Genomic DNA, 25,444 nt, shown 5'->3' with positions numbered 1-25,444 from the left:
ATTTGTACATGTTTGGAGAAGTACGGGTTTTGGAGCTGACATTTCAGGGCAATCTGGCAGCTAAGACTAGTATGTAGAGATTTTTTTTAAAAAAGGAAAAAAAAGAAAGTCGAAATGGATAAAATACATCTACGAGAGTCTTTATCTATCTATGTTAAGGCTAACACAGACCCACTAGTGAAAAATTAGCTCAGCTAGCCGTATGCGTATAAATTAATTCCCAATAGAGCGTCGCAGTTCCCGCCCACTTCCTGTTTTTTTTGGTGCCGGAAGAAAAAACAATGCATTTTTCCATTGACATTTCCAAAAATATTTATATCTATTAATTTAAGCCTCGAATCAAGCCATCACGAGATGACATGAATCATGACCATAAAACGTTTTTTTCTGTGATTTTATTTTATTTTATATTTAATTATATGATATACTATATTTAATAAATACCCTTTGTTTTGCCGTTTTCAACAAAAAAAAAATCACAGAATCAAACGTTTATGGTCATGATTCATGTCATGTCATGATGGCTTGATTCGAGGCTTAAATTAATAGATATAAATATTTTTGGAAATGTCAATGGAAAAATGCATTGAGTTTTTTCTTCCGGCACCAAAAAAAACAGGAAGTGGGCGGGAACTGCGACGCTCTATTGAATCCTTTGCTACCCCCGTCCCGTTAGTATTTACGTGACGGCCTGTTGTCAGAACCATAGGGGGGCGAGAAGAACCCTTGGGAACGGAACGGGTTTATACCAGTGGTTCTCAAACTTTTTCATGTCAAGGTCCCCCAAAATGATATGTATTTGGCCGCGGACCCCCATCTCAAAATATGTTGTTCCAGGGACCCCCAGACAAGCTCATAGCGCGGCACTCGGTGCCGCGTGCTATTTTTGAATAGCCAAAGTATAAAAGGTTAAAATTATTGTGATGCTATTAACACATTTTGCTGGGGACCCCTGGAACCCCCCCAAGGACCCCTGGGGGTCCCCGGACCCCACTTTGAGAACCAATGGTTTATACAGTCTATGGTTATTCTCTAGTCCAGAGGTCTTCAACAGGGGGTCCGCGACCCCTAGGGGGTCCGCGGAGGTACTCCAGGGGGTCCGCGAAATTGTTGTTTTATTAAACAATATTTTTGTTTTTAAAACTTTTTTTTTTTAATGTCAATTTGTCTTTAAACATAACACGACATATTTTAATAGCTTAACGGAAGATAACTTGTGCTTTAACTTGTAACATCTGTGGCCGGGGGATCAGCACTGAAATCTGAACGTTTATGTAGATGTGCTGATTGTAAATGTAAAATTTTCAAAAAACAGGAACAAGTAGCGCCATGACGCTTGTGACAGACAAGCATCATGTGAACCATGGCTACTACTGGGACAACCTGTGTGTATAGGAGAAGGCAACCATTTATTTTCATGTTTATACATATAAAACACAATTTTATACATAAATATACGATATATGTGGTAGCCCCCCCTACCCTACGAGGTAGGGGGTCCCTGCTAGATCACCCCATCAGTTTGGGGGTCCCTGGCCTGAAAAGGTTGAAGACCCCTGCATAGTCTACAGAGACAGCTGTAGATGAAGTGAAGGGGTGTGGGGTTCGAGTGGGAGTGATTGGAAAGATAGATTTACGAGATTTGGGTGGTTTTTCCACAGCAGGGGGTATTTTGGTTAACAGTAACTCAATACAAATATTGTTAGTCTAGTATCTGGGTAGACCGTTTTTATTTTGGTTTAGATAAATTAACTTCATGGCGTGATCATGCCGCTAGAGGGCGTGATTAGCACGACGGATATCACAGTCTCTCAACTCCAACGTTATGTTGCAAATTAGCATCCGCCATAAAAGTTTATGTTTACTGTTTATGGCATAAACAGTACTGTAACTATGTATCATAGTGTTTATAGCGGATGACAGGCTGAGAACAGCTATCCAGTGAAAGTATCATAGTCTCGATACTTGCATTGGATAGCAGTTTAAATTCTAGGCCACTGATCTCTCCTTATCAGATAACATAATAATTCAACAAATCTTATTGCCTATTTCCACTTCCTCTCTCTTTCTAAATCTCTCAATTTTAAGCATTGACAAGATTAATGAATATATGTAATGTAATGTAATGTAATGTATATTTTATGTGTATTCTATGTGGCAAAAAAAACAGAAAACACATTTTCAGGTTGGGATATCAATTTCATCCAGTCAGGAGACAGAACTCATATTAACCCATTAGGACCTGAGGCGATTCTTAAAAATGTTTTCTAAATTCTAACAGTTTTTTGAAAAAAATCCAAAAAAAAAAATCTAGATTTTTCAAAAATAGCAGATCTACAAGCTCATAGCGCGGCACTCGGTGCCGCGCTATGAGCTTGTATATCTGCTATTTTTGAATAGCCAAAGAAATTTAAAGTGACATAGATGCGTTCCAGGTCTTAAGTGATATTGGAAGTATTGTAACAAATAAATGAGGACATATTGGATCTTTTTCGGGTTCTCTCTCTTGATTGGATTAAATTTGTAACCCACTTGAAAATGTATTTTCTGTTTACAAAAGAGGTGGACAAATAGGGAGACCCCTGTTACTGAACAAGCACTCTAGCAGCAGTTACTGTCAGAATATAAAGCTTTAGCATAAAAAAATAAATTGTGTGAAATGCACAACATGTTTCTTCCTGTTACATCCTGTTATTAATGTACCGTTTTATAGGTCTGTGGAACCAATTACAAGAGAGGGGATACATCAGCCATTAGTTTAGCTGTGTAAAGACTGCCCTTTACGTCTGTGTTGAGTGAGCCCCAGTGGAATAAAATAACTAAGTACATTCACTCAAGTAGCCTACTAATGTAGTGTGTGTGTGTTCACGCTTGCTTGAGTGTGTGTGTGTTCGAGCGCGCGATGTCGCGCGCAATGTTGCCAACCATCCTAAAATGTGTATCTGGAAAAGGGTGAAAGAGGCGTGTGATTAAAAATATATTTTCTTTATTGATCTGCAAAATCCTGATGTTTCGACCCATGCATTTGGTGGTCATCAAGCTCAAAACATCATGATTATTAAGATTAATAAAGATTGTTTTTCTCACTCCTATAGGCTTATGTGAAGGCACTAGACTCTGGCTTTTGAACGCAAACCCCGGTGACCTCCGTACTATTTGTTTTTGTCTGCCAAGTTGTTGGTGTCACATTATTATCTCATACAGAGTCACTGTCAGAGCTGTGCAAATGCTGAGGGTAATCTCCAAATTTGGGGCACCCCCTGCGGTTCTGATATTCTAATGCCTTTCACGCAGGAATACCATAACATTGCTGGATAAAACAAATACTCTGTATTATGGGACTTAAAGGGATTCTAGGTAACTTTAAGCCTACATTTAGAAATATTTATATATATATATATATTGCATTTTTCCCCCTCTATCAGCCACTATTGCTGGGGTGTTTTTTTTTCTTTTTTTGATCTCTGAAGTTGCCTAGAATCGATTAGTCACCCCATGGATATTTTTTAGTTTTTGTTGCATTCCTAAGCCAATAATTTGATGACCAGCGGACCGGTAGGCAGCGGTTCCGGTAGGAGACACAAAGGAGACTCTTTGTGTCCCTTACCGGAACCGCTGCCGGTCAACAAATCATTGGCTTGCGACAAAAACAAAAAAAATATCCATGAATTCAAGTCTCCATGGGGTGAATAATCGATAGAAAAAAAGTCATTTTGGGGGTGAACTATCCCTTTAAGGGCTTGATATAATAAAGTAAATAGTAGATCTAAAAGCTCACGCTGCATTGCGCTGCAACGCGCTGTGAGCTTGTATATCGTCTATTTTCGGTTGCACGACACCGGCACCGGTTACATGAAAACAGCAAACACCTGTTGTGAAAACTGAACTGATGACACTGCGCTGACCTCAGGGGGCAAGAGTTAATGAACAGTAGTGTTGACGGAGGCTGACTATCACCATCTCAAAAGCAACCTCAACTTGTGTGGTCAGAAGGAAGAGAACCCGTTTATTGAAAAGGAATGCAGTTTTATTTATTTATTGAAAGTATGAGCTGTCAACACTTCAATTCACGGTATTGACAGGTTTAGAACTTCAGGAAAAGGAATGACAGAAACTTTATCTGTGAGCCTTGTACTTAATCTCAGAGCTAATGCCCCTGGCTTAGCATGGCCATGGCTCTAACAGCATGGGGTCTTGCCAGCAACCACAGGTTGATAGCTACTTGGCTAGTAATATTATATCTTGGAAAAGAAGCTACAAATCAAGCTACTATTGATAGTATCAGGTCACTCAAGACTGACCTAGTTAGGATGTTAAGTCGGGGCACCATTAAGGTGTACTCACCCCTAAATTCTATTCTTCGTTTCAAATATTTTTATTGTGAAGCACAGGATGAAGAAATATATTTCATTTCAAACACATATGGAGTGCTTCCCTATTTTCCAAAAACAAACAGACATACACACAAAATAAACAGGTACGATGAAAAAAGAAAGAAAAAGAAAACAATGTCAAAATGTACATATGGATCGAATCTTTAATAACTGTTCACAACCAAGGCTGCCTTCATCTTCTATTCTATTCTATTCTTGTCTGGTACCTTGTTATTCCCACCTCATCTGCGGTATTGCTCAATATAATGTTGTATTCCACAGGTAGAGGAGGGTGGTCATGCCTTCGTGGCGGGAGTGCAGGATGGCGATGAGTTGGTGTCACTCAACGGTGAGCCCTGCATCAGCATCACTCTCTCAGAAGCCCTCGCCCTCATCGACGCCTCCACCGACTGCCTGCAGCTACTTGTCAAAAGGTAGCATCAAACATCAGCCATTAGTAAAGAAAAAGTACTCAAATGTTTTACTTAAGTAAAAGTATCAATACTGCAATGTAGAAGTACTCTGTTACAAGTAAAAGTCCGGAATAAAAAATGTACCTGAGTAAAAGTACAAAAGTATTGGTATCAAAATGTACTTAAAGTACCAAAAGTAAAAGTACTAAAACGTTTGAAAATAGCAGATCTACAAGCTCACGACGCATCACGATGCGACGCATTGTGAGCTTGTAGATCTGCTATTTTCAAATAGCCTTGGTATAAAATAGGGCTAAAGTGGTTAATGTATATTTTATAATGTAATAATTTATAGTAACTATTAACTAAAGCTTTCAAATAATTGTAGTGGAGTAAAAATACAATATTTGCCTCTGAGGTGTAGTGGAGTAGAAGTAAAAGTATTGAAAATTGGAAAGTTAAAGTACCTCAAAATTTACAGTACTTGAGTAAATGTACTTCGTTACTTTACACCACTGAGATCAACTGTAGAGATTCATTCAGATTCAACTTTATCGTCACATCACAGGTTTACAGGAGAGAGAACTCTACAAGATCATTTATTAGCTCCAGTTCCATCTTTCTCTAATTTAACTTGTTTTTCCTATATCCTGTATACGTTATCTCTCTTGATTAGATAACATTGGTATCGCAAACTGAAAATGTAATTCAAATCACACGGGGCATATTCATTAACTATAACTGCCAATGAAAACAGTCAGAACAGATGTGCAGAATTTGCTCACAGCTACAAAATACCAATTGTGCACTCAATTGTTATTCATGCTATGGTTCATAAGTAGCAATACCTACAGTAGGTGACAGAAATACCATACTGTGACTACATTGAATGAATGAATGAATGAGAACCATGGAAGACATTTCTTAGAGACTTCACATGTAAGCTGTGGTGTAAGAGGGATAATGCACTGTGAGTAAATCAGTTATGAGAAAATAACCGCACTTCAGGGGTGTAAGTGTAGTAACCCCCCCCCCCCCCCGTAGTAACCCCCCCCCCCCCCCCCCCCCGATATTCTTTTCAGAATTGTCTTGCTCACAGTGCATTACAACTTACATAATTTATTGTATTTATTTATTGTTTTTTACCCTCTGTGCAGTGTCAATGTGCTACTGCAGGTTGTACAAAACAGGCAAACACATTCCAGTAATATTGTATCACATTTGAATAGCATGTTGTTATGTGACATGTCCTCCATGGACAATACTGTACTCTGTGAAGCACAGCATAATTATAGCATTTTGTGTTAGTGCAGTGGTTCTCAACTAGTAGTCCGGGGACCACCAGTGGTCCTTGAGGAGGTTCAGGGGGTCCCCAGCCAAATTAATAGTTAGGAACCAAATTGACCCTTATGTGTAACTCTGAGAGTGTACAAATGGAACCAAATTTTGTCCATTTGGTTCCATTTGGTTCCATTTGTACACTCTCAGAGTTAAATGAACACTAATGATGATGATACAGTGTAGATTGGGACCCTCAAGAAATAAAAATGGTTATGTCCCTGGCATATCTTTTCAAATGGGAGTCCGTGGGCTAATATGTGTCAATTTGGGGGTCCTTGACGTGAAAAGGGTTGAAAAGTGTTAGTGTAGTCACATTGACCTTTGAGTGTCTTGGTCAGTGTAAAACACACATTCTGATTTATGTCTCGCATCTGATCGACAAGCAGCTGTTCCACTCCTCAGGTGGTACGAGGGCTGTTTGTCAGGGTCTGTAACAGAGTGGCAGCATGTCCTCAAATGTTATTTGTTGCTAGCCTATAGTAAAAGCTATATATATACTGTAGGGCAGTAGAGCATGTGGCTATTTTTGGTGTGAGATTGCTGTGAGTATGCCAGGTGGGTTTAGTTCCTGTCATATCTACTCTGTAGGACACACATGAATTTATTGTGAATAATATCAAGCACTGATGCCAGGACCCGTTGAAAACTGTTACAATTAAAAGGCACACATGTAATAATACGTAAATAAATTAATCCATCCCCTGCCCTGTAGCCGTATTGATCTTATTGATTTGCGCCAGTGGTGTGTTCTAGGTTTTTTCGGAGGGCATGCGATAATCAATCATTCCCTGCACGACATGCGTGTGGTCAATGGAGGAAATGGTTAACAGTGGTGGTAAAAGCACCCACATGTTTTATTTAAGTAAAAGTATCAATATACTGCAATGTAGAAATACTCTGTTACAAGTAAAAGTCAGAAATTCAAAATGTACTTGAGTAAAAGTACAAAAGTGTTGGTATCAAAATGTACTTAAAGTACAAAAAGCAAAAGTACTCATTGTGCAGAATGTATACGAAATCTTTTGAAAATAGACGATCTACAAGCTCACAATTGCGACGAATGGTGAGCTTGTAGATCGGACACGTACATCACTTACCCAGGGGGGAGGTGGGGATCGAACCAGGAACCGTCCGACTAACAAAGCTCTGCTCTACCTCCTGAGCCACTGCCATCATGGCTGACAGGGAGGACTCTCCTGACTAGTCTTACAGAACTTGCTCAGCTTATGGCTATCAATATGTTTAAAGACGCTGGCGCCCCTTTCGCTTTGGAGGAATGGGCTTGTCACTGCAGGTCTAATTGACTAAATTGAACGATTGAGTTCATAGATAAAGCATTCTGTCTCTCTGTCCCCCTCTATCCCTTGGTGACCTTGAGAGGGGAAATGAGGCGGCACCTCATTGAAATGTGATTGCTTTCCACTTCACTGCTTCATAGTCTAGTCATTTAATAAGAGCGACCGAGATTGAATTTGTTTGACTACATTGACCACTTGAGGCCTGGAAATGAGATGGAACCACTGACTACACTGTCCAGTGGCCTCATCCCTCATTGATACATTATACCATACTGCCCTTTAAATACGAATCTAATTATAAAAAAAACAAAGTGTGATGAGGAATGAAATACGCTCACAAAAATGATTAGTGATGGATGGCATAAAACGGAATTTCGCACTGTTCGATGACTGCTTGTAATTGTAACTTTCTTGCAATGAACAGTAGTACTATTTTTCCATGTGTATATCCTGTGTTTAAGGTTTGAATAGCTTAAATCATCTAGTTTGATCAATGAATAGGTTACCCTACCCTACTCATTCATTCATTCTTCCTTTCCTCTCGTCTCATAGATGCTCCATCACCCCAGGAGACTTTGAATCAGAGGAGACGTACTGTGAACAGAGAGCTTCCGCTAGCCAGGCTTTGCAGACCACCACCCTTCACATTCTGTCCCCTAAGGGCAGATCCCAAGCCCCCAGGGATTTGTACATAGCCGAGTCCCGGGACGACGAATATTATGGGGAGGCGGAGGACGGTGACACCGAGCTCTCCGGGGGACCCCGGCTAGCTCGGGTCCAGGTGCAAGTCCCTGGGGATTCCCAGGGCCGCCTGGACGAAGCTGACCGCGCACAGCGGAGCTTCTCCCCTGGGGCTGTGGTGGAGCTCCAGGTGTCGCTCCCTGAGCAAACCCCGGAGGACACAGGCTTCGCGTCCCTCGGGAGCGCTCATGGGGTCGAGGGGACCCCCTCAGACAGAGAGAGGCTCACGGAGACCCTCCACACCGCCACCCGCTCGCTCTACATTCCGCGGCCAGACAGAGAGCCCCTCGGCCAGCACGGAGTAGTGCTCGGCTCCCCGTCAGAGTTGGGGCGGGTGGCGGTCACTCTGCAGCATCCAGCGGGGTTGTCAGCACAGGCTGGGAGGAGCATTGTGATTGTGGGAGAAGGGGCGGGTGGCCCCTTCAGTGGACGTGCTGACACCCAAGGGGAAGGAGAGGAAGAAAGAGGAGGGCACAGCGAGGGATCTCCTGCCTCCTTCACAGTCACTTTTGAAGTTCCCTCAGAGGAGCAGCTGTCCTCAGGGTCTGAGGGGGATCAAGGCAAGCCCAGCAAACACCACGCAAAGCACTCTAGTAAGTATCAACCTGTGTGTGTGTGTGTGTGTGTGTGTGTGTGTGTGTGTGTGTGTGTGTGTGTGTGTGTGTGTGTGTGTGTGTGTGTGTGTGTGTGTGTGTGTGTGTGTGTGTGTGTGTGTGTGTGTGTGTGTGTGTGTGTGTGTGCGCTTGAGTGTGTGTGTGTGTGTGTGCGCTTGAGTGTGTGTGTTCATGCTTGCTTGAGTGCGTGTGCGTGCGTGTGTGTGTGTTCATGCTTGCTTGAGTGTGTGTGTGTGTGTGCGTGCGACTGTGTGTACGTGCTGATGCATGCGTGCAATAAAGGCCTATTCTCGCAGGAGGTTACTGTGACCTAATAGTGTTGTGTTAGAGTCCACAACATATGTGGATTGATTCCAAAGCCTGCTGTGCAGTGTGTGCACTCAAATGGATTCTCTAAATAGTATAAAATATCTGTTACTGGAAATGAGTGTGTGTGTGTGTGTGTGTGTGTGTGTGTGTGTGTGTGTGTGTGTGTGTTAAATGTCATTGCTTTGGATACAAGCAGATAGATTCTATCAGTAGTAGGGTAAGCTCAAAACAAGCTTGAGGCAGTTGACATACTGTAGGCCAGATAACAAATACACGATAGGACACAAGAGGAGATGTAACAAAGCATTATTGACCAATAAACGCTACACCATTTTCATACGATCCAACACTGTCCAGTCTCTAGAGAGCTCGAGGCCCTCCACAATGGCAGAGGCGTTCCTCTGAGCCATGTGGGAGACATAAATAAAACGCCAGCACGCTGATGATGCCCGCAGAAGTGGCCCTTTGATAGACACCAGCATGTGCTTCCCCCCGTCCGTTACCTGATCCTTTTAAAACTGTCCGTCTTAGCTGAGCTAAAAAAGTGAGCCCCCTGCTCACTCCTGCTGTCTCTTCCACCATTCAGGTCAGTGGTAAAGGAATCTGCGGGAATATAAAAATGTATGGGGAGTTTGTTATTTTACAGCTTGTATTTGTTGGGGGTGGAGGTCAGGGGGCTCAAGACACAGTGTGGTGTGATGTCTGTGTGGTGTGGTGTCTGTCACTGGATAGGCATTAGGTGTTAGGAAACGCGACACAGTCAAAGAGGACCATAAGATTTTAAAGTGGGCAACTTGTCGACTTACAGATAAGGAGTGGGAAAGATGCTCTGGGTGCTGGTGAGCGTGTTGCCTGCAGGCTATTTTTAATCTTCCGTGTTTTACTGCTGGCTACAATATGCTGAACAGACCACCGCAAGTGTGTTAATAATGTAGTGTGTCTTGTCTGTTTACAAGTGAGGATTGTTAGAAGTGGATCGCAGAATAAAGTGACATTTTCTGTGTTTGTTTGTTTGATTGTATGAGCAAAAATATTGTTCAATCTGGGATGTGGCCAAGCAGACTTAAGAACAATTACGTTGTGGGCATGGAAAGCAAAATGGCTGGAATATAATCCTGATGAATGAATGACAGGAAGAATGAATGAATCAGTGAATTTATTTACAACTTACTACTACGTTTGTTGCATCAATGTCTCATTTGATTCCTATGTGGTTGAGTTTAATTGTTTCAGGTTTGGTTGTCCGAAAGCAGCTTTGCCTACTGAATTAATAAAATATGAATAATATAAATACAAATATATGGGTTTCTTACAGCAGCATTGTCACTTTTAATTGATTTATTCCTTTCTTGTCTTACTGATAATTACAATTGGCTGATATTTTAAGCAAAATCCTCTACATTCACAAATTGGGTTCTAAAATATAGAATACATTTATAATATTTATTTAAATGAATGTTATTATGGAGGCTGACTTAAGCAAACTGACAAAAGCAAAGACTTAAAGAGGTGGTGCCATGGTTTTGCACTTTTTCTGTTTTTCATGTGTCTATGAGGTTGATAGAACTTCATTAAGCCCCTTGGTGGTGTTTTTATGGTGTTTTATGTCTTCTCTGACTATTTTGAGTTTCTACCTGGAGGCTGAAACCTTGAGGGTCAAACGTGCCAATAGAGTAACAGCGCTTTAGTGACATAGTAAAGATATACCCTCCCCCTCATTATCATAACACAACAGGTGTGGGAGGAGGAGGGACTAGGACAGGTGGGTGGTGCTAAGGTGGTGGAGGAGGTGCTAAGGTGAGAACCAGGTATACTTAATGAACTGGAGGCGTAAAAAAAAACATAATTTTAACAATTTCTGTACACTTTTTTGAAAAAAATCTTCCTCCTAGTATAACCATAATACCTGGTGATTATGTTTTAGGGGGGGGGGGGAATCACTGAAATCACGGCACCCCGTCTTTAAAAAAAAGAGAAAGAGATATTAATAGTGGCAAATTTCTGTTATACGAGCTGTTAGTAAGAATCTATGTAATTTTTTCTGGCACATACTCCAAAGAGATTGAATGATTCCTAGTGGTCTCAACTTGTCTCTTGTCTATTAATACCTCTGACTTCACGTGTACTTTTAAATGAAGTAGGCCACTTGAGGCAATTATTTGACCCCCAAACAGTTTGTCTCATGCTTTTTCATGTCTCTACAGCTCTGAACACAGTTGGTCTGTCTCTCTTTCGTGTCTCTACAGGGCTCAGGCGCAGTGAGAGTCTATCCGAGAAGCAGGTGAAGGAGGCCAAGTCCAAATGTAAACGCATTGCACTCCTTCTCACGGCTGCTCCTCCCAACCCCAACAACAAGGGGGTGTTGATGTTCAAGAAACATCGGCAGAGAGCCAAGAAATACACACTTGTGAGCTACGGCACAGGAGAGAGCGAGCCCGAATCGGACCCAGACGAGGACGAAGACAACGATCAAGACACCCACGCCGTTGAATTCACCCTTGTCGCCGCCAGTGACACGGAACTTGACGAGCATTTCTTCTCTAATGTTTCTGGTGGTAAAGGAGTGCTGACCTTGAACTGGGACAAGGGACTCCTTGAAATCGAGGGCCAGCTTAACGACCCGGCAGAGATGGACTGTTTGCCTGACACCAAGGGCAAGGGTGCCCTAATGTTCGCCCAGCGGCGCCTGCGGATGGACGAAATCGCTGCTGAGCACGAGGAACTACGGCGACAGGGGATTCCCGTTGAAGGGGTGCAGGAGTTTGAGAAGAAAGCCGCTTATCAGCAGGTGGAGGAGCGCTCGTACATGCAGGCCACCACAGAGGCCCGGGCCTATATGGACGTGAATGTCCACCAGCAAAGCCAGCAAACCCAGCAAACCCAGCAGCACCAGTACCAGCAGTACCAAGAGCAGAAGTACTATGAGCAGCAGCAGCAGCAGCAGCATCAGCAGCAACAACTACAACAACAGCAGCAGCAGCATCAGCAGCAACAACTACAAGAACAACAACAACAACAGCAGCAGCAGCAGCAACAACTACAACAACAACAACAACAACAACAACAATACCAGCAGCAGGAACAATACCAGCAGCAGCAGCAGCAACAATACCAGCAGCAATATCAGCAGCAAGAGTACGAACAGCAGCAACAGCAGTATGTGCAGCAGCAGCATTATCAGCAACAGGAAATATATCAGCAGCAACAGCAAGAGTATCAACAGCAGCAGCAGCACCATCAGCAGCACATTCAGCAGTACTCTGCACATGTGAATGGCATAGTCCACCAGGAAACCAACGAAATGCAGAGCTCAATCAGCAACCGCACCGCTAAGCCCTTCTCAGTTCAAAGCACGGCACCCACCTCCTACTCTCCCACAATGGGTGGGACCAATCAAGACCAAGGCCAAGGAGAGCAGATAGCTTCTCGCGATGAGCGCATTTCTACACCTGCAATAAAGAGTGGTGTTTTGCAAGACACAAGGATGCGATACACGGGCAAGCCCATGTTCACATTCAAACCAGAGAAACCCAAAATTCCCCCGAATCCTGAGCTGCTGAACCTTCTCAACAGGAGTGACAAGAAAATGGGCGGAAATGAGTCAGGACCTGAAGAAGACTATCTTAGCTTGGGAGCCGAGGCGTGCAATTTTCTTCAATCTCCAAGAGTTAAAAACAAAATTCCCCCACCAGTGGCTTCAAAGCCTGTTTTCGACCCTAACTCTCCACCTTGGTCCCCGCAAATTGAAGGTGCCAACCAGGAAATGCTTCAGCAGGCTGAAAATACTCTGCCCGCACCTGCTGTAGCCCCCGAAACAGAGACTACCCAAGCCCCAGAACTGGAGCAAATGCCTGCGCCTGTCGCCGAGCCTTCACCCCCTACTGCCCCCCAGGATGCTCCTACCAGCGCCCCATCTGAGGAACAGCCCACATGGAGTGCACCGGAGCCTCAGCAGCCACAACAGGTTCAGCAAGGGCCAGCATGGGAGGAGAACGGCCACAGCCATTCTCCTCCACAGCCCGAGCCTGCTCCTGTGACCACATGGGCTCCAGCACAAACACAGGCTCCACAGCAGCCAGCTACTCCCTGGGTTCCTGCTCAAGTGCAGTCGCAAGAACCACCTCCAAATCCCTCCCCACAACAGCTTCCTTGGGTGACCCCTCAACCGACTCAACCCCAAGCTCAGCCTCAACCTTGGGCTACTGCACCTGCTCAACCTCAAGCCCAGCCACCATGGTCCCAACCTCAAGAGCAAGTGCAACCCCAATCCCATGTTCAGGCGCATTGGCAACAGCCTCAAGAGAATCCACAGGCCCAGCAACAAATCCAAGCACCTTGGGCCCAGCCTCAGGCACAACAGCAGTCACAGCCACAAATGCAGCCACCTTGGGCTCAGCCACACGAGCAGGCACAGCCTCAGCAAGTTCAGCCACCTTGGGCTCAGCCCCAAGAACCAGTGCAACAACACCCCCAGGCCCCTTGGACTCCTCAGTCTCAAACAGATGCTCAGCCTCAACCACCATGGATTCAACAGCCCCATCAAAAACCCCAAACACAACCGCCATGGGTTCAACAGCCTCAACCAGAATCCCAGCCACAACCACCATGGGCTCAGCAACCTCAGCCTGCACAAACTGCTTGGCCTCAGCCTCAAGCTCAGCCTCAACAACCATGGGCGCCAGCACCTCATCCTCAGCAGCAGCCCTCAATGGATGCATGGTCTCCATCACAGGCCCAAGCCCAACCACAGCCTCCTTGGGTAACACAAACTCAACCCCAGGCTCAAGCCCCTATGAATCCATGGACTCCAGTGTCTGCCCCGGCTCAGCCCCAACCAACATGGGGCCAACAGCAGGCTCAAGAACATCCTCAACCACCCATGAATTCCTGGAACCAGGAGCAGAATCAAGTGCAGCCTCAGCAATCTTGGGCTCAGCCTGCTCCAACTCAATCTCCGCCACAACCAGGCTGGCAACAGGCCCCTACACAGCAACAGACTCAACCGCAACCACCGATTAATGCATGGTCCCCAGCCCAAATGCAGTCTCAAACGCCTGTGAATGCCTGGGCTCCACCATCACAGCAGGCACCCGTCAACACATCAGTGCCAATCGTGAACCCCAGAGTGACTCAAGACTCGCCCAAACCATGGGGTCCTTCACAGAATGCCCCACAAAACCACATCCCACCACCTCCCCCACAACGGATGAGCTCTTACACCATCGGTCAAAGATCTCCTTCGCCTAGTCAAAGATCTTCTTCACCCATCAACCCAATGGCCAGCGTCTTAAGAACCTCTACATCCGGGGGGTCATCATTTGAGATGCCAGCCGTCAGAGGGAAAGGAGCCGACCTGTTTGCCAAGAGGCAGTCTCGCATGGAGAAGTTTGTTGTGGACTCTCAGACTGTGCAAGCAAATAAGGCAAGCCGATCTGAATCGCCAGCCGCGCCCGTACCGAACGAGTTCAAACCCTCCCCAAATGTACGAGCTCCCCCTCCTAATAGTTACAATCCTATGCAGTCACCCTCCTATCCAATTGCAGCGATGAAGCAGCTCCCCCCAGATAGCCCCTCAGTCAAAAATAAGAAAAAAGAGAAAGCCAAGCCCAAGCCCAAACCTCTCAATGTTATAGATGTCATGAGGTTTAAACATTATCAGCTCGATTCCTCACTCTTCATCTATGGCCCTGCAGCAGAGGCTTTAGAAGCTGCAAAACCAAAGCCTGTACCTGAAGCCCCTGCACCCCCTGCCCCCCCTGTCCCTAGCCCCCCTGTCCAAAACCAACCAATCAGTTATGAGCAAATGGCTCCTGTCCAGCCGGCTGGACCAATGAATGCCCCATATCCCCAGCAGGGCTATGGAATGCCCCCTCAGCCACTCGTACATGACGGCCACTACCAGCAAGTCCCACCAAATGCTTATCCTCCTGCTGTTAACAATCCCTATCAGCAAGCTCCTGGTGGTCCATACCAGCAAGTTCCTGGTGGTCCATACCAGCAAGCTCCTGGTGGTCCATACCAGCAAGCTCCTAGTGGTGCATACCAGCAAGCACCTGGTGGGCCATACCAGCAGGCCTATAACCCACAGTATCAACAAGCTCCTCCGCCCGCTTATCAACCCCAATCTCCTCAATCAGCAAACCCCCATTATCAACAGGTTCCCCAGTCCCCATACCAACCAACTAATAGTCCTCCTTACATGGCAGCCCCCACCGCACCCTATCAGCCCCAACCTCCTCCCAGTAATTACGTTGTGCCCAGTTTCCCCCTGGCTGCAAGGCCTGATTCTGCTTCTGGAAGCAACCCTCCTGTCACTTGTTTCCCCCTGGCTGCAAGGCCCGATTCTGCTTCTGGGAGCAACCCCGCCGCTGCTCCCAAGCCCAAGTTTACTGCTAAAAAGAGTTCAGCACAAGTGTGGAAGCCCACGGCGGTTGAGAAAGAGTGATTTGTTTTAGGTGGTTTCATCATTTAACAGGCCCAAGGCTTGAAAACACTGGTAGATGCACTTGCAACACAGTTGAGCTGCAAATGTTGTGCATTTAAGTTGCCATTCTTAGTGTCTTCACCAGTTTTTTTCTGTTTTTCATATTCATAGGAATAACTTGGGGTGGGGGGGACAAAAACATCCTCAGTCAGAGTTAATGCTCATGACACATCAATCATAGATTAAAATAACATAGGATGTAAGTATATTATAATACCAGATACGGCTGAGTCAAAAATCAACTATATATTTTTTATAAAGCATGTACATTTTAACACATTGATATTAAATTATGCACACAGAGATGTACTTAGTGAATGAGTCTTATGACTAATGGCAATATCTGAATGTAGGGGAGCAGAGCTGAAAGAAATGAGAGAGAAAAAAAGTTAGTTGATTTTGTACAAAGATAACAGGAAGTTGATATTGTAAGAGATCTAAAGGGAAGGAATGCTAATTAAATAGTGAAATGAAATGCTAATTGATAGTGTTTCATTATGTATGATAAGCAATATCTTACTATGTGCAATATTTTACACATAAGAGAAGACAAACAGGCTGGCCATGGTAGGAGGCTAGGGCTGGGGTGGAGTGGACTCGAGCCTAATTTATGCTCCGTCACACGACGGTGTCGCGCGCTGAAAATAGCTGACCTACAAGCTCACAACGCGTCACAACTGCAACGAAGCATGATTCGGGCTTTAAGCAGTGATGTCATAAGCCATGGGACTTATTTGAGGGTCTAGTGTAGTTGACATGCTGTGTTTTATTTTAATAACCACAACTACAATAATATTCAACGGACTTCAATATTCGTCAAATATTGACATAACAAAATGTTACATTCTGCTAAAGCCCCTACTTGAGTGGTTTGGTTTTATTTTCAACCTTTCACCAGCTGTTGCGTCATGTTAGGTGCTATATTTATACCATCTCATGGCATATGCGTGTGAGGAAGCGCTAAGGATAGCATAGCCGGTTCGAATTTCAGTTTCACCTAATGCTATAGTCACCACTTCTCTGGCTTAGATAGATAATAATGTGAGTTTGTATGTACAAGAAATACAAACAACTATTACCCACCCTGCAGGTTTCTCTATTGCCTCTTTTAAAAGCCTGTTCCTCTATTCTTGTATTTATATGGATATCTATCAAATCTAGGCTGGCAAGACTTGCTTTAAGTGAGTAAGGTGAACAGGCTCTGTATGTTCTTCATGTTCTGTATGCTTTTGTTAAGGGTTTCTTTCTTCCTTCATGTTCTGTTTTTCATTTTCTTTTTGTGTTTCTCATAGTGCACTTTCTGTATGATTCTCCACACTGCCATTAAAATGTGTCTTTTATCCTCATTTGGCTGTCCTTGCTTGGTCACGTTGTAAGCATGCACACTGGGTTCTCTTTATTTCCATTCCCTCTTTCTTTGCAGTTTGCACAATTCCATCACTTCTCCACTTTTCCTATACATGTTGTTACATTTGACTGGAAGATTATTTTGTGTTTATTCGGGGGAAGAAATCAAAAAACTATTGCAGGTTGGGCTCCATTAATAGACAATACTTGACCTTATTATACTGTGGCTACTTAATAATAATAATTACACTGTATGAAGTCTATCCAAATGTTTGTAAAACAAGGTGGCTTGCTAACCTAATATTTTAGTTTCCCCAAGAATAGACTAACAATCATAAAACATATAGCCGCATGAATTTGTATTTATAGACTGGTCAATTATTCTGTAAATAAACAACCTCATTAGATAGGTCTGGGGGATTAAATCAATTACTCTGGATTTACCAAGGGTAAATCCCCACATTACCCAATGCATCAGTTTACAGTTTCAGAAGGGACAGTTGTTTGTTAAGTGGGTGTTTTAATATCAATTGGTGCCCTCAGTAGCAAATTCCTCAAGCTATATCTGGGGGAATATGATACCCTCTCAAATGACTTCCCTTGAACACTGTTGCCTACGTTTGCTAATGGTTTGGCTACACCTGCTTCTATGACAGATTTATGCACCAAAACTCATGTTGAACCCAAAACTTAAACACTTAGATTTGTCTGATTATATTTCTTGCATTACAAATAATTGTGTGTACATATATTTTACAGTAATTAAATTGTTAATTATAGGCTTAATTACTTAATTATAGACCCAAGAAATGACTGCACGCTCACAAAAGCATTAGTGGTATTCAAGGGGGGAAAATTAATCCTTCCTGTTCAGATGAATGTGACAAAACATAATATCATGGACATTTTATCAACAGCTGTACTCATTGTATTAATTTCCATCACAGGCAAACATCATACACGCACATTACATTACATAATCCTGCAGTGTCATGACAGAAAATGTCACTGCTTAAACAAACATACATAAATTGTCAGACATTATAATCCCTATTTATATCAGATGTCCCTCCCTCATCATCATCATCGCTGTTGGGCAGAAACCTTGGATCTCCATATTTCACCTAGAGCTCACAACGTGTCGTGCTCCAATGCGTTGTGAGCTTGTATATCTTCTATTTTTGAATTGTTTTGCCTGTAATACTGCAGCAATACTCTGTTACCAGTAAAAGTCTGGTAATCAAGAAATACTTAAAGTACCAAAAGTAAAAGTACTCATTATGCAGAATGTCCCGTTTCACAAGGTATATGTATAAATGAATTACAATATTTTGAAAATAGCAGATCTACAAGCTCTCAACATGTCGCATCGCGACAGATCGGCTATTTTCAAATAGCCAAAGTTTAAATAGGGCTGAAGTGGTTAATGTATGTTATGTAATAACAATCAAAATCCACAAAGTAACTAATGTTTTCAAATAATTGTTGTGGAGTAAAAAGTACAAAGTATTGAAAATTGGAAATACTCTAGTAAAGTAAAAGTAGCTCAAAATTGTACTTAAGTACAGTACTTGAGCAAATTACTTAGTTACTTTCCACCACTGAGGTCAACACCCAATTATGTCTCCTTTGTTTTATCTCAAAATCAGCAAGTGCAGAGCAAGGTCATTATAGTTTTGCGTTTTTTAAATTATTTATTTTCTTATTTAATTGTTTAAGTTTTTGTTTTTAATTTCAGTATAAATTTATTTAGTATTTAAAGCAGGTTTTCTAGTTTATATATTTATTTATATTTAAAATTCTTAGTTTTAGCATATTTTTTTAATATTATATTTAAAATTGTAAAGTTTATTGGGACATTTGTCAGGGGCAAGTCCTGTGTTATAAAAACACAATTTAAAGAATTGTATTCACAATTAAAAGTGGCACGTCTAAAACATTTGAAGATTCAATCAAAAGATAAAAACATTTTATCCATGATTTTAGCTTGTTTTTAGTTTTGTAATCACAATACTGTAGTTCTTTTTCCTTCTTTGTTTTGGAAAGACTAATAACCTTGGTGTAGGATAGTGCTCATACCCCGCCCTATGCCTTCTCCTAAACAGGGTCTATTTTAAGAAGCCTCAAGGATTGAAGCTTAAATCTCAATAATCTGACCCATAACACTGATGCAGCGTATGTAGAACAAATCAAACATCTGTCTCTAAACAAAGACCTCTGACCAGCGTGCCATCTGTTCTGTCCACGGAGGCCCGGCCATGTGCCTGACCTGAGATGCCACAGGAAGCACTTTTCAATTCCATTTCCTATCCACATGATCACACCTTCATCCCAAACTTTACCTGGTACAAGAAAATGAGGTAATTGTTTACATGTGTCTACCTCCAAAAGTTACTAATCATTTAGAAATACAGGCAAAAATGATTGGTTAAAAAAACTACATATTAATAAGATATTGCTGATTAACCTTAGAGATACAGCTATCCAGATGTGAATAATGACACCGATAAAAAATAAAAGAAAAAGAAAAACTGAGAAACAACACAGGCAGGTAGCTACTCGCAAGAGAGAAACAAGTATAGGTAAAAGTATCAGAGGTGCTCCTGGATCAAATGAGATAAAACATGAAAACACAGAGGATCAGGGCACTCATAATAAAAGGAGCAAAAGCCTTTATTGAAATAAGGCAAACGGCAAACGCCAACAGGTTTTGACCACAACAGGTCTTCATCAGGGTGAAATAACCTTTCGGATTAACCTATAAATAAATGAATGAATGAATAAAGAAAGAAAAGCTATTTATTTAACATTTCCCCAATTAACAAACAAATGAAGCAAGATAGCCTATACTCTATTCTACATAGTCTACTAGGCCCTATGCTTACTATGAGCCTGCTGGCAGTGGTGGAAAAAGTACTACAAGTGTTGGGAAGGACCCCTTGAACCACTGTGTGGTTAGTCTGGTTACTGGTTAGGTGGGTTGTGTTCGCCCTTGTGCATTTATTAGACACAGATGACAATGGTGGAGAGCGAGGTCCATTTATTTTCCTTATGAACAGGTGATAGTACACAGCAGGGTTGTGTGTGGTTTCTGTAATAAGCAGAATATAACAGGGAATGAATGCCCTTGTAAATTGTACATCATAATGGTCACATGTACTGTAAACAGGTCTAAATTAACAGATACAAACCAAGTGAATAATGGCCTCTCTAAAAAGGTGCTCTTAACTTCACAGTTCAGCTTAGCTGCTCAAATGACATTCATACAGTTTATATGGAACCTGTATCTGCCCAACTGGGGTTAGAAACACTAGTGCAACTTAGAATAGAAGTACATTTAGTGGTTATCCAAACTTATGGTCACACTGGTCACATTCTAAGAAGTAATTGCATTACTCTTACTTATCAGCATAGGAGATGTGCAAGTGCATACAGTATCAGTACGACAATATCAACGAGCCAACGATAGCATTCCTCTGACCGTCGGTCACTATAAACAAGTGTCGAGGTAGTTAGCTGCTAGTTAGCCTTAGCAGCAGGTACATAGCTTGGCTACAAGACCCCGTAACGGGACAACAGGTTATATACATCGACTTCAGGAAGACTTACGTTATCATACACGCACACAGGCACTCTGGTGTGTAGCAAACTTATGTAAACAACTCTTAAGACTTAATATGTCTAAATAAGTGGGTTAGCTTTACGAGCGTCTCTGGCTTCGCGCTTCTCTTTCATTGTTCTTTCCTCTCGCGAGATGAGGGACACTGGACAGTCTTATTAACGGGGCTCGCTGTAGTCTCGCGAGGGGCGGAGCAGTCTCTCGGGCGGGGGGAGGGGGGGGGCAGCAGGAGGGGAGAGAGAGAGGGAGAGAGGCGCAGTCTTTCTAACAGCCGCCCCCAAATTGCTTAGTGCAATTTGCTCCAATGAAAGGCTGCGACACTGGAGTCTTGGGTGGCAGGGGGGGTGACCAGCTGGACCACTAGTCTTGTGCAGGAATGGCCCTTGATGTCGATCTCTGCTGACGTCACAAGTCCTTCGATGCTCTGGTTGGCCTTGACGATACTCCGTCTCCCGGTGGGTCACAGGGCGTGTGGCAGCTGTAACTCCACAAGCATGATGGCGTCTGGCGAAGTGTGGACGGCTGGTCAGATAATAGGGGACGGCCTCCTGACCTTTCACGGTCCATATGTTCCTCCGGCTCTTGGCGAGTACCCCTTTGGGTCTGGGAAGATACACCCGGCTGTTGTAGTTAGCCGCCCCGTGTCCCTCCTGGACCGTAGCCTCGGCGAGCTCTCTCCGAGTGGGGTGAGGGCTTATGTCAGGTGCAGGTTGAGTGGTTGCTGCTAACGGGACATAACGGGAGTTGGGCTTTCTGACCTTTGACTGGTCTTCTTCAGGCACAGTTTTTGACTTCACTGGCCACTGCGGGGGGCTGTGGGAGATAAACGTTGGTCTCTTGACATCCGGATAAGGTTCAGGGAGTTTTGGGGGGATCTTGATCTCCTCACGGCCAGCCGTGGCACACTCTGGGTCTCTGGTGCATTGTATCTTGGTGGCCTCCTGCCAGTGTTTCTCCACACTTCTCATGAGCTTGGTGTTCTGGGGTTCTGTTATTGTCAACATACATTGTTGTGGCTGGAGGTTGATTTCCAGGGCTCTGGCTGGGCCTTGCAGAGTCCAGCCCAGTCTTGTGCAGATGGCTGCTGGCCCACCTGGGGGCCCCAGTCTCACTGGCTCAGTGGGTGTAATTAAGTGGGGGTGGTCTGCCCCGATCAGGATGAGGGGTTGGACTCTTTCAAACTGTTGTAGCGGCAGTCTGGCCAGGTGTCTGTACTTGGTTTTGAGGCTAGATACAGGATACGATTGCTTAGCTAGCCCCAAGTGACTTGAGGTAAAGGCTCCTTCGATGCGGTAACGTCTCTTTGGCTGAGATGCTGGGGACACGGAGAATGACACTGATGCTCCCTTCAGTGTCTGCACATCCTGCCTGATCGTTCTCAGGGCCAGGTCTTCAGGTGTTCCGTTGAGGCCGAGCCTTTCCACTGCAGCAGGAAGAAGCATTGTGCGTTCTGACCCATCGTCGAGAAGAGCATAGGTGTCAAGGGAGCGGTCTCCATGACGCAGTATAACTCTAACTACTTTGAGTAGGACTCTTTTCCGGTCAACTGGTTTGTCAAGGTAGAGCACCTCGGCAGTGGTGTTTACCAGGCAGCTCTCATCTTTGGGTGTCTCTCTCCGAGTCTCGCTGTTCACCTCATGCAGGACTTGAAGGTGTTTGCCTTTGCACAGGCTACATGGCTTCCTGAGATCGCACTGGGCAGCTAGGTGTGATCTGCCACAGCGCCAGCACTTCTTCTTGGTTCGAATCCATTCTGTGATCTGTTCTCTTGTGAGTCTCTTAAAGTCAGTACACTGGCTGAGGAAGTGCTCGTTATTCTCACAGAATGGACAGTAGGCGTTAGCTTTCCCTGTCTCTTCAGGTGGGGGTGCATCTTCCTCACACTCTGCTCCGTCTTCGGCACCATGCAGAACTGTGGCGTATCTGCCCATTTTCTGAGGTAACCGCTGTTTCGGCTCTATACTAGGAAGCTGCACGTCGAAGTCGTGGCACCAGGACTCATACTTCAACCACTCTGAGAACTCCAACAGGGTGTAGGTGGCTCCTGGACCGCGGAGCATTGTGCGGCGGAAGTCGGACCTCATCTCTGGTGGCAGCTTGTTAAGGAGTCGTGCAACATGTGAGCCGCATTTCAGTTCTGTGTCTCCCACTGGGCCTAGGGTCTTTAGCATGCCTACCAGCGACTGCACTTGAAGTGCAAACTTCTCAAAGGCCGCCCCGTCGCCTCGCTGGATGTCGGCTGCCTCCAGGACGCTGGCTATTTTCCGTAGTGCTAATTGATGGGGCTGTCCAAACTTGTCGTTCAGCGCCACCATGGTGTCGGAGTATGGCGTGTGGGAGTTCAGGTAGGCGTCTGCCACCAGGCGGGCCTCTTCGAGCTTGAGGTGGTCAACTAGGACTTGATACTTGAACAGCTGAGTGGCGTTGGATGGCAGGAGGTTTTCGAGTGATAGTTTGAGGCGGGCAAACTCACTCGGGTCTCTATTTATGAAGTCGGGGATGGTCGGTCGTGGCCCCCTGTATTGCTGCTCCACTGTATTGTCTGGTGGGGAGTACACAGGCTGGTGTTCTTGCCATGCCGGATACTGGCGACTCGGGGGCAGGGTTGGTTGGCGGTCTGGGTAGGGGTACACGGACTGGTGTTCTGGCCTTGTTGGGTAGTGGTAGCTTGGGGGGAGAGCTGGTTGGCGAGCTGGATGGGTGTCTGGTGAGGTGTACATGGGCTGGTATTCTGGCCTCGCTGGGTACTGGTGACTCATGGGCGGGGCTGGTTGGCGAGCTCGATGGGGGTCTGGTGGGGGGTACGCCAAATGATGTCCTCGGCCCACTGGATACTGGCGGCTCGGGGGGAGAGCTGGTTGGTGAGGGTCAGGTGCATAGTACGCAGGCTGATGGTTTGGCCTCAGTGCGTGCTGGTGGCCCGGTTCTGAGCACGTGGGCTGGTGTACTGGCTTCGCTGGGTGCCGGTGGCCTGTTGAGAGGGCTGGTTGGCGGACCGGCTGGAGTCTGCTGGGCTGCTGCAGCCGGTAGGGTGTTCGGGCACATGCCTGATCTGACTGGCTAGTAAGTAGGGGGTGCCTGGGCCGCTGAGGGGGTGTAATACTGGATGGTTTAGCTACGTTGGGGCTCACAGACAGTACTTCCCACATCTGGTGGAGTTCACACATCACTGATTCAATGTAGTCCCTCATACCGTCTTCCTCTGTCACCTCCTCTTCTCTCTCTGGTGGCCACGTCGGGGGGCAGTACTCCTCTAGCTCCTCCTCTTCGCCATCATCTTCACAATTATCATATAGCGGAGATAGCTCATGACTCTCCGGTGGATTCCCCCTTTCCCAGCTGTCTTTCTGGGTCCATGTGGATGGATCTGGGCGGCTGAGGGGAGTCGTCTCGGCTGCTCCCTCGTCGTTCCGGTGGTCTTCATCAGCTTGGTGACGGTTAGATGATGGAGTGGGGGCTGTATACTGCGGTTGTTTTCTGTAGCTCAGCTGATACTCTTCTAGGTGGCTTGTCAGACGTCTGGGGCGTACATCTTCGCCCTGGGCCTTGCTGGTTCTCTCCATTGTCTCAAGGGTAAACACCTCTCCGGTTTCGAAGGACCACAATGTTGGGAAGGACCCCTTGAACCACTGTGTGGTTAGTCTGGTTACTGGTTAGGTGGGTTGTGTTCGCCCTTGTGCATTTATTAGACACAGATGACAATGGTGGAGAGCGAGGTCCATTTATTTTCCTTATGAACAGGTGATAGTACACAGCAGGGTTGTGTGTGGTTTCTGTAATAAGCAGAATATAACAGGGAATGAATGCCCTTGTAAATTGTACATCATAATGGTCACATGTACTGTAAACAGGTCTAAATTAACAGATACAAACCAAGTGAATAATGGCCTCTCTAAAAAGGTGCTCTTAACTTCACAGTTCAGCTTAGCTGCTCAAATGACATTCATACAGTTTATATGGAACCTGTATCTGCCCAACTGGGGTTAGAAACACTAGTGCAACTTAGAATAGAAGTACATTTAGTGGTTATCCAAACTTATGGTCACACTGGTCACATTCTAAGAAGTAATTGCATTACTCTTACTTATCAGCATAGGAGATGTGCAAGTGCATACAGTATCAGTACGACAATATCAACGAGCCAACGATAGCATTCCTCTGACCGTCGGTCACTATAAACAAGTGTCGAGGTAGTTAGCTGCTAGTTAGCCTTAGCAGCAGGTACATAGCTTGGCTACAAGACCCCGTAACGGGACAACAGGTTATATACATCGACTTCAGGAAGACTTACGTTATCATACACGCACACAGGCACTCTGGTGTGTAGCAAACTTATGTAAACAACTCTTAAGACTTAATATGTCTAAATAAGTGGGTTAGCTTTACGAGCGTCTCTGGCTTCGCGCTTCTCTTTCATTGTTCTTTCCTCTCGCGAGATGAGGGACACTGGACAGTCTTATTAACGGGGCTCGCTGTAGTCTCGCGAGGGGCGGAGCAGTCTCTCGGGCGGGGGGAGGGGGGGGGCAGCAGGAGGGGAGAGAGAGAGGGAGAGAGGCGCAGTCTTTCTAACAACAAGTAAAAGTCCGGAATTAAAAATTTACTTGAGTATAAGTACAAAAGTATTGGTATCAAAATGTACTTAAAGTACCAAAAGTACAAAGTACTCATTATGCAGAATGTCCCATTTCACAAGTTTTCAAATGTATAAAATGTATACAAAATATTTTGAAAATAGCTGATCTACAAGCACACAATGTGTGGCATCGCGACGCATTGTGAGCTTGTAGATCGTCTATTTTCAAATGGCCAAAATGTGTATATATAGGGCTGAAGTGGTTAATGTATGTTTTGTAATAATAATACAACTAAAGTTTTCATATAATTGTAGTGGAGTAAAAGTATAAT

General features: G+C 44.6%; 1 protein-coding gene across 1 annotated transcript in view; it reads left to right on the top strand.

Annotated features, from left to right (window-relative positions):
- synpo2a (synaptopodin 2a) overlaps positions 1-16,919 on the top strand; it is a 28,139-nt gene extending 11,220 nt beyond the window's left edge. The window contains exons 2-4 of the mRNA XM_080451688.1: positions 4,656-4,807; positions 7,978-8,759; positions 11,336-16,919. Of these exons, the coding sequence (XP_080307814.1) occupies positions 4,656-4,807; positions 7,978-8,759; positions 11,336-15,534 (5,133 nt within the window). The 3' untranslated portion in view covers positions 15,535-16,919. The remainder of the gene's footprint in view (positions 1-4,655; positions 4,808-7,977; positions 8,760-11,335) is intronic.
- Positions 16,920-25,444: the final 8,525 nt, after the last annotated feature.

The sequence above is a fragment of the Gymnoscopelus braueri genome (genome assembly GCF_963280865.1).
Source record: "Gymnoscopelus braueri genome assembly, chromosome: 15".
Taxonomy (NCBI): Eukaryota; Metazoa; Chordata; class Actinopteri; order Myctophiformes; family Myctophidae; genus Gymnoscopelus; species Gymnoscopelus braueri.
This window is presented reverse-complemented; position numbering and strand designations above follow the sequence as displayed.